This window comes from Otolemur garnettii, unplaced genomic scaffold (assembly GCF_000181295.1).
Source record: "Otolemur garnettii isolate 467f Iridium unplaced genomic scaffold, OtoGar3 scaffold00010, whole genome shotgun sequence".
Classification (NCBI taxonomy): Eukaryota; Metazoa; Chordata; class Mammalia; order Primates; family Galagidae; genus Otolemur; species Otolemur garnettii.
This window is the reverse complement of record NW_003852405.1, coordinates 22,814,363-22,824,548: the sequence shown is the minus strand read 5'-3', so window position 1 is coordinate 22,824,548 and position 10,186 is coordinate 22,814,363. Positions and strand designations below refer to the sequence as shown.

General features: G+C 39.9%; 1 protein-coding gene across 1 annotated transcript in view; it reads left to right on the top strand.

Moving 5' to 3' along the window:
- The window catches only part of WDR63 (WD repeat domain 63), a 71,162-nt gene that overhangs the window by 37,361 nt on the left and 23,615 nt on the right, over window positions 1-10,186 (top strand). The window contains exons 12-15 of the mRNA XM_012801673.2: window positions 525-653; window positions 1,786-1,859; window positions 7,156-7,300; window positions 8,986-9,070. Coding sequence (XP_012657127.2) covers window positions 525-653; window positions 1,786-1,859; window positions 7,156-7,300; window positions 8,986-9,070 — 433 coding nt within the window. The remainder of the gene's footprint in view (window positions 1-524; window positions 654-1,785; window positions 1,860-7,155; window positions 7,301-8,985; window positions 9,071-10,186) is intronic.

Below are 10,186 nucleotides of genomic sequence, written 5' to 3'. Positions count from 1 at the left end.
TCTAAATGTAGAATATAAATGTCTGAACACAATAACTAAGAAAATGCCATGAAGGCTATGTTAACCAGTTTGGTGAAAATATTTCAAATTGTATATAAAAGCAGCACATTGTACCCCATGGCTGCATTAACGTACACAGCTATGATTTAATTAAAAAAAAAAAAAAAGAATAAGATATCTCAAGGATTCTCTAGGGAGTAGGTCAATAATACGTCCTTGTCCAACGCAGAGATAAAATCTTAAACTAAAGGGGAAAGTAGATATTTCCTACATACGTGGTTTATAGAGACATTAACTTATGGGGGTTTTTTTGGCTGGGGATGGGTTTGAACCCACCACCTCCGGCATATGGAGCCGGCGCCCTACTCCTTTGAGCCACAGGCACCGCCCAGACGTTAATTTATGTTTTTTCTTGAACTGGTATATCTCCAAGTTACTGATTTTGGTTGGAAGGATGAGTAAAGTAGAAGTTGATTCATCAGCTCTATGAAATTAACTTGTAACTTTCTTTAAAAATTTTTCAGCCTATGTTTCTCCTTGAACCAGACAGTAACAAAGAAGCAACGTATATCAGACACTGCGCTGTCTCTTCCATCGAAAACGGGCACAGGAAGGTAATCACAGACATCCACTGGCTGGCGGACACATTTGAGGTGAGTCTGGATGGCTTTCTGCTTTTCTGCTGGTGGTAAATTTTAGATGTGATCCAATGAAGTTCTTTCAAGCCAGCAGTTCATTTACACTGACATTGTAAAGTAACCAGGAACTAAGCACCAAAAAATTGGGTCATTGTTACCATTTCTGACTTGGAAATGGACATAAAGCCAACCTTTCAACTTGGTTAGCTTATAACTAAAAGAATGTGGTTGGCATCAACCCTGATACAATAGTGGTGAAAACAAGGATTTGATATGTAACAATGAAGGACAGATATTGTATGTCCTTAGCATTTATGGGTTTCAATAATATGACATCAGCTTGTTAGGGACAGGCAACCCTAAAAACCTATGACATATTGTAGTGTGTAATTTTGCTGAGGCACAGTCTTGAATGGAGGCTGGCAAGTGCAAACTCTTTGTGTAGTAAGTGAGCACAGCTGACTGCCCGGCATCTGCCTTGCTGCTTGTTTTTGTGGTTGTGTACTTGACTGTAACCTCACAAAGCGTGGTACTTGTGAATTTGGAAACTGGCAAGCTTCCCAAAGGTTTCCCTCAAGGAAAAATCTACTGTGTCCTTTGCAGAATTAAAAACTGAGAATGTCAGGCTGGGCATGGTGGCTCACACCTGTAATCCTAACACTATGGGGAGGCTGAGGTGGGAGGACTGCTTGAGTTTAGGAGTTCTGAGACCAGCCTGAGCACAAGTGAGACTCACATCTCTACTAAAATTAGAAAAACTTAGCCAGGAGTTGTGATGGGTGCCTATGATCCCAGCTACTCAGGAGGCTGAGGCAGAAGATCTCTTGAGCTCAGGAGTTTGAGGTTGCTGTGAGCTCTGATGATACCAAGGCACTTTGCCAGGTGCCTCAGAGTGAGTCTCTGCTTCCAAAAAACAAAAAAATTACGTGAAAATATTTCTGTGACAAAAGAATGGACAAAGAATATATGGCACAATTGTATTTTGTTTTTAAAACCTTCTAGTCCTGCAACTTCTGCGATAGTGGTATGCTTTTTTTCTTAAAATTTAAAACAAAGAAGAAAAAAATTTTAAAGGTGAATAGCTATGAGAAAAAAATGTTACTCTTCTAACCACACAGAATTTACTTTTCTTGCATTAAAAAAACAGATTAACAGAATGGGCGCCGTCTTTGAAAATCGAAATGGAATTTGCTGCCAACTTGTCACGTGTTCAGCAGATTGGTATGTCTTACTGTAAACATTCCTAATACGTTTTTATACAATATGTTCTTTTTCCTTAGATGCTCCTAAAATCAGTGCCATTTTCTGCTACTTAAATAATCTTTATCATTAAATTAAATATAACTAAAGGACAGAATGTTATGGATTATTGCCAGTTTAAGAATATCCTTTCCTTGACCGGGTGCGGTGGCTCACGCCTGTAATACCAGCACTTGGGAGGCTGAGACGGGTAGATTGCCTGAGCTCACAGGTTCAAGACCAGCCTGAGCAAGAGCGAGACCCTGTCTCTAAAAAACAAACAAACAAAAAAATAGCCAGGCGTTGTGATAGGTGCCTGTAGTCCTAGCTACTTGGGAGGCTGAGGCAAAAGAATCACTTAAGCCTAAGAGCTTGAGGTTGCTGTGAGTTATGACACCATGGCACATGGCACTCTACTGAGGGTGACAAAGTAAGACTCTGTCTCAAAAAAAAAAAATCCTCTCATAGAAATGATTATGTTATTAAAAGAAGAATTAGCCCAGGCATGGTGGCTCACACCTGCAATCCTAGCACTCTGGGAAGCTGGGAGGGGGATGAGATTGCTTAAACTCAGGAGTTCAAGACCAGCATGAGCAAGAGTGAGACTCCAGTCTCTACTAAAAATGGAAAACGTCAGGCAAGGTGGCAGGCAACTTTAGTCCTTGCTATTTGGGTGGCTGAGGCAAGAGAACAGCTTGAGCCAAGAGATTGAGGCTGCTGTGAGTTATGATGATGCCCAGGCACTCTACCAAGGCAATGGAGTGAGACACGATCTCAAGCAAACTAGGCTTCGTGGTTGAGAATGTTGCATAGCATTACCCATAGTTACTCTGTTTCTTCACATTCTCATATTTGTAAATTTGCCATCTATGTTATTTATATTCAATTTAATCTAACAATTATGAAGATTATAATATTTAATTGCAGGAAATCTTTAAGTAGAAGAGTTTTTACATTTTTATTGTATACTTATAAAAAGTGTTTTCATAAACAACTTGGTGGCTATATTAAAGAATATTCAGTTAAATAAAGTTACATCTCCCAATTTACAGCACTAAGAGTCCACAATGAAATAGGAACTAAGAAGGATAATATTATTGATCCACCATCCAAGTACTGGTAAAACTTTGCCACTCTAAACAGCATTGACCCCAATGGAAATAATGACCCCTTAGGCCACAGAAGCCACTCTAGACTGGCAGAAGGTACAAGTGATGTCAGCAGCAGCCAAGGCAAGGGGTGGGAGGTATGATGGGATCCCAAGGGCACGTATTACAGAAGAGTCTGTTGAGTACAAGCAACAGAAACTGTAGCTAGCGGAAAGTGAAGAGATACATTTATTTCCAGTAAATGTATTGGATATTTATACCAATTCTACTGAGTGCGTTAATGGGTTAACTATTTGTATATTCACAACAACCCTGAGTTATACCTATGGCCAGAGGAAATAAGGCTCTGAAGGGGAACATACATTCCACCAATAGCCCCCCATATATACAATGAGTTAAGTCAACAGCTTGTAAGCCATGTTGTTGCTGGAGCAAAGGAAGTGCTGATTCAGACCTTGGAAAGAGCCCCAGGGATTTGGGCAGCAGGAATGAAAGGCCAGCCACTTCCCTCTGAATGAATCCGCTCCAACCCCTGTGTCATTCCATTTAAGATTCGGAGTGACTGGAAAGGGTCTGTGTGGCCTGTGTTGCATCATGAGCAGGGAAGACAAGGCAGAGAGCCACATCCCAGCCTGACTGCAGACAACGGGGAAGGGACCGTCCCCGAACAACAATGAGAATACTCTGGCCAAAGAAAAGAGGGTTGTTGTCTCCCAGGCAAAAACAACACATCTAAACCTATCATCTATAGGGTCGTATGGAATTTAATGCAACTATTAAAATGGAAATGCTTATGCTATATAGCCTTTATTGTAAACAAAATGTAAAACTATATTGCTCTTCCGTAGCCGGAGAGAATATTTATTTATTCATTTATTTTTTGAGACAGAGCCTCAAGCTATCCCCCTGGGTAGAGTGCTGTGGCTTCACAGCTCACAGCAACCTCCAACTCCTGGGCTCAAGCGAGTCTCCTGCCTCAGCCTCCCAAGTAGCTGGGACCATAGGCACCCACCACAACGCCCGGCTATTTTTTGGTTGCAGCCGTCATTGCAGTTTGGCGGGTCCGGGCTGGATTCGAACCCGCCACCTTAGGTGTATGTGGCTGGTGCCTTAGCCACTTGAGCCACAGGCACCGAGCCTGGAGAGAATATTTGAAAGTATATAGACATGGGTTCTTGGTTAGTTACAAATGATGGCCCTCAAGTTTGAAAAGAAGGAGGTTGGTTGATTAAATGACAATTTTAGATGATTGATCATATAAACATGGCAATGTTCTGGAAACATTTCTTTCAAAAGTTGTTAAAGTAAAAAATAAAGTTTATGCATCTATAGAAAAGCTAACCAGAGAACTCTATCAGTCCTAACCTTTATACTTCAGCTATAAGGATCTTACAATATAGAGTATAAGAAAATAAATTTTCATTAATTAAGAATGTATAACTGACTTATATAGGAAGTTCAGCTGATGATATCTGTATTTAGCAATGCCATTTCATGAATAAATGCTGTGAATAATATCCAATAAGAGCTGTATAATCTTAGAAAACAATTTTAAACCAACTGTGGGCACCTTCATAGGTCACTTATGCAGTTCTCTCAAGGATTTATGTTTTGACAACCTACAAATTATTAATATTTTTATATTTGAACCATTTATTCATTGAGATGAGCAAATGATTAACATTGATTAAACTATATAAATGAATAACAATTTTGTTAGTCTTAGTTGAGTTGCAATTTGTTAATCTAAATACTTTAGTCTCGGCGCCTGTGGCTCAACCGGCTAAGGCGCCAGCCACATACACCTAAGGTGGCAAGTTCGAATCCCCAGCCCGGACCCGCCAAACAACAATGACGGCTGCAACCAAAAAATGGCCGGGCGTTGTGGCGGGCGCCTGTGGTCCCAGCTACTTGGGAGGCTGAGGCAGGAGACTCGCTTGAGCCCAGGAGTTGGAGGTTGCTGTGAGCTGTAATGCCATGGCACTCTACCCAGGGGGACAGCTTGAGGCTCTGTCTCAAAAAAAAAAAAAAAAATACTTTAAAAACAATTTTTTTGTTTTTTTGGTTTGTTTTTTTGAGACAGGGTCTCACTCTGTAGCCCTGGGTAGAATGCTGTAGCAGCAGCATAACTCACAGCAACCTCAAATTGCTGGGCTCAAGAGATCCTCTTGCTGGAGTAGCTAGGGCTATAGGTGCTGACCACCATACCAGACTAGTTGTTTTTTTCTATTTTAGTAGAGAAAGAGTCTCACTATTGCTCAGGCTGGACTCCAACTCTTGAACTCAAGCAATCTGTCTACCTGCCTCAGCCTCCCAGAGCGCTAGGATTACAGGCATGAGCTACTAGGCCCAGCTTGTTTTTAAAAAATTTTAATCCAACTAGGGTAAACACAAGGAATCCTATAACATGTGTGTACTATTGAATAGTGGTGAGATCCAGGCTTTCAAACCCATCACCTGATTAAAGTACAGTGTACCCCATGGGGAATTTTTCATCCCTCACCTGCTTTCGTCCTCCCCCTTTTGAGTCCCCAGTGTCCCTTCTACCACTCTGTGTGTTTTTGCCCAGGCACCTCTTAGTTCCCATTTATAGGTGAGAACTCGCAGCAATTCATTCTTCCACCCGTGAGTTACTTCACTTAGGATTCTGGCCTCCATTCCATCCAAGTTGCTGCAAAAGGCTTGATTTCGTTGTATAGTATATACAAATGCACCACATTTCTTTTTTTCCTTTGATCAGTTGGTGGATACTTAGGTTGATCCCATATCTTTGGGGTTGTGAGTTGTGCTGAGATAAGCACACAAGAGCAGGTACCTTTTTGTTATAATGACTTGTCCTTTTGGCAGAAACACAGCAGTGGGATTGCTGGATCAATGGTAGGTCTATGTTCTTTGAGAAATCTCCATTTTTTTATCAACGACTCCCCCCGCAACATACAAAGCTGTTCTACATGAGATTTGGAGTAACAAATTAAAACTCCTGATTTTATGTGCGTTTTGTGGCTCCTCAAAAATAGGAGAATTCTCCCTTCTGATCTCCAAAGAAGTCGTACTACTTTACATTCCCACCAACAGTGTATAAATGTCCCCTTTTCACTGCATCCAGGACGGCATCTATGATTTTTAACTTTTCAATAATGGTCATTCTAATTGGAGTAAGATGGGCTCTCACTGTGGTTTTAATTTGCATTTATGTGGTGATTCGTGATGTTGAACGCTTTTTCTTTTTTTTTTTTTGACATTTGCATGTTTTCTTTTGAAAATGCCTGTTCATGTCATTTACCCACTTTTTAATGTGGTTATTTTTTTTCATTATGCTAAGTGAAAAGAGGCAGTCAGTCACAAAAGTCCACATATTTCATTTTTGAAATGTCCAGCATGGGAAAATCTGTAGAGCAGGAAATATATTATTAAAGGTTGCTGGAAGGGCTTGGGGGAAACTACTAATGAATAGTAACCACAAATATATTGGGGGACATTTGGGGGAGGTGATGAAAACCTTCTAAAACTGATGTGATGCCCACACAGTTCTGTAAATATATTTAAAACCATTGAATTATACTAATTAACTGGGTGAATTATGTAGAATACGAATTATATCTCAAAATTGTTATATAAAAACAATTATATATATGGCTCGGCACCTGTAGCTCAGCAGCTAAGGCACTGGCCACACATACCAAGGCTGGCAAGTTCGAATGCGGCCCAGGCTTGCCAAACAACAATAACAACTACAAACAACAACAAAAAAATAGCCAGGTGTTGTGGCTGGTGCCTGTAGTCCCAGCTATCAGGGAGGCTGAGGCAAGAGAATTGCTTAAGCCCAAGAGTTTGAGGTTGCTGTGAGCTGTGATGCCACAGCACCCTACCAAGGGTGACAAAGGGAGACTCTGTCTTAAAAAAAAAAAAATTATATCCATAACTTCCCAAACTCATTTCTCATAAATATTATTAGTCCTGGGATGAAGGAGGGTCTTACAAAAACCTATAAACAGAACCATTCTCAAAAGCAGAATATGCACAAGTGTCCCATTTCATTAAAATCTTACTTTCAGAGACATTGAAATAGAGCAATGGTCACATTGCTCATATATAGAAGTATTTCTGGTAGTTCTGAGGTTACACCCCTTATTCATACTTAATAAAAAAGTTACAAACTTTTTTTTCAGCACAGTATGTTTTTGGGATATTAGACCACAGAAAGCTTTACTCCCCCAAACAGCAGAGAAAAAGAAAGAGGAAGTTATTGAAATTCCTTTCGATGTGCCATCTACGTTTTTGCATCTAGATCTCTCCTGGAAACCTCTCGCCAAGGTAAGTAAAGTGGCATTTAATTGCTTCTATTTACATACATACACTATATAATTTGCATAGACATACACATACACACACTCTAAAAGTAGAGCAGCTCAAATTAACGCAAGACTTTATAATTTACGTATTCATTCAACCAATAAATTCCTTGATTTTATACCTGCCAAGGTGTAAAATTATTATTTTGATACCTGCCAAGATCAAGCCAGAATCAAAACCATTGTGAACTCAAGACTGATAATTCACGGATAAGCAAGCTACAACTTACATACGGTTTGTGTAATAATTATTCAGTTGCATATCGGTTACTTGCAAATTAGTCAAAGCTCAGGTTAACAGAGAAAAGCTAATTTAGCCTGCTATTGTAGCCAAAATTCTGCATATTTTGCGTGGTAGTAAAAGGTACAAGTATTATTTTTTTTCTTTTCTTTTCTTTTCTTTCTTTTTTTTTTTTTTTGAGACAGAGCCTCAAGCTAACCCCCTGGGTAGAGTGCTGTGGCATCACAGCTCACAGCAACCTCCAACTCCTGGGCTCAAGCGAGTCTCCTGCCTCCGCCTCCCAAGTAGCTGGGACCACAGGCACCCACCACAACACCCAGCTATTTTTTTTTTTTTTTTGGTTGCAGCCACCATTGTTGTTTTGGCGGGCCTGGGCTAGATTCGAACCCGCCACCTTACGTGTATGTGGCTGGTGCCTTAGCCACTTGAGCCACAGGCGCTGAGCCACCAGTATTATTTTAAAAGCTATGACCAAACAGATCTGAAAAGTAATTGAATGAAAAATAATGACAGAACTTGAAGAAAAGCAATTTTAGTTTGAGAAAAATATGGCTACGGATAAGATAAGTATGGAAAGTAGGAGTGGACTTCTGGCGCTGATGGCTCTCTCTCTTTAGAATGTCTAATTTTAATTCCAAACTTAACACTTTTCATTTGCAAGTATTACACAAATTACATTATTATTCTCTGTAGAAGAGAGAGCATGGAGGGATGAGAACATTCTCAAAGTAACTAGGAAAAAATTGGAAAGAGAGGATTAGAACTGTTCTGGGGTAGGACTTCCTGAGCCGTGAGTAGTTCAAACATATCAATAGAAACTCAGCTAAGAATAATTGTGTGGCATGTGGACAAATTCCCAGAGGGAGAAAGCGGCTGTAAGGGCAAAATGGAAAGTGTGACAGTTTCTCATTCCAGCCACCAGGGTGCGGTGCAGGCCCAGGGCCGCGTCTGCAACTCCCAGCCTGTGTGTCCCAGGGGGGAGCCAGAGGTGGCCAAGTGGACGCAAGGTCCCTGTGCAACCTCCCGGAGTTTCATTTAACTGAGAGATTTAAGGAATAAGAGAGATTTAGGAATAAGTCCTTGTTTTATATTAAAACTAATAAGGATATATTATGGAATCGAATACAAGATATTTTCAGGAATAAAATGACTCAAGAGAATTTGGGATTTGAAAATGTGCCCCTGGGTGAGCTCCCTTCTGTGGCAAGGTTCGGAAAATGGGCTTTAGGTGCTTTTCGTAGGAAACAGCAACTACAAATTTGAAAGAGACAAGGGAAAGGGGAGAGCGAGGGAGATGGGTTTCCTTCAATCTGGGAGCCATAAGGAAAGACAGGGAGGAATTGCCCAAGGATACTTTAAGGAAATGTGGAAATAATCTTTATTATTAATATATGTTCTCCCCAAAGGTAAGGCTGTCTAAAGGTGAAACAAGTGTAGATCACTGCCCAACCAAGATAAGCCTGAACGAAAGCCATATTTCTCAAACACCAGGTAACTTCCTTTGCTTATTAAAAAGGCATTTAATAGTTGGAGTGTTAGTGACTGATTATGTCTAAGGAGAAAGTGAGTCACTTTCTAGGGTGGTCAAATTTGTAAAAAGAATTCCAAAAATCAAAGCCTCCAAATATGGAACTTTAATGGCCAGAATAGCTATAGTTAACACATTAAAACTACCTATACACACAGAGATTCAGTTCTATTCAGTTTCACAAACATTTATGGGACGCATTTATGTGTTTTTAAAAACTCATTACATTGGCTCAGTGCGTGTAGCTCAGTGGCAAGTGTGCTGACCACATACACTGGGGCTGGCAGGTTCGAACCCAGCCCCGGCCTGCCAAACAACCATGACAACTCCAACCAAAAAATAGCCAGGCATTGTGGCAGGAGCCTGTAGTCCCAGCTACTTGGGAAGCTGAGGCAAGAGAATCGCTTAAGCCCAAGAGTTTGAGGTTGCTGTGAGCTGTAATGGTACAGCACTCGACTGAAGGCAACATAGTGAAACTCTGTCCAAAAAAAAAAAAAAAAAAAAACTCATTACATTTTAAAAATGAATAAAACCCACTTAATGAATATGTATGGCCTCAAAGAATAACCTTATAGAATGGAATATATCTAAAGTCTAGCAAGAAAGTTACAAACTACCAAGAAACAAATCAGCACTTTCAATAAGAATATAATTTTAAAAATTAATATTTATACAGAACTATGATAAAACTGAGTACAGAAAGAAAACTGGCTTTTAAATTTATCTGAACTCAACCCCCACATGTTTGTTGAAGTAATTCAAGGTGCAGTAAAAGCTGTCAAAACTATTCCAACAAGGTCTGAATAAATATCCTATCCAGAGAGCAACGCAGAATGAATTGTATGGGAATAACAATCGAAGTATCTTTCAAACATTTGCCTATCAAAAGGATTTCCATTTATAATTGTTTAATGTTCAGTTTAATGATACAATATCTAAGAAAAACATACTTTATATACCTAATGCCCAGTTTGAGCAAAATTTCACTTTGGAGCCATGCGGTCTACTGGTAACAACCTAAAATCTCATGCTGAAAGACATGGAATCATGACATTTCTATAGAGATTTTCTTTTTTTTT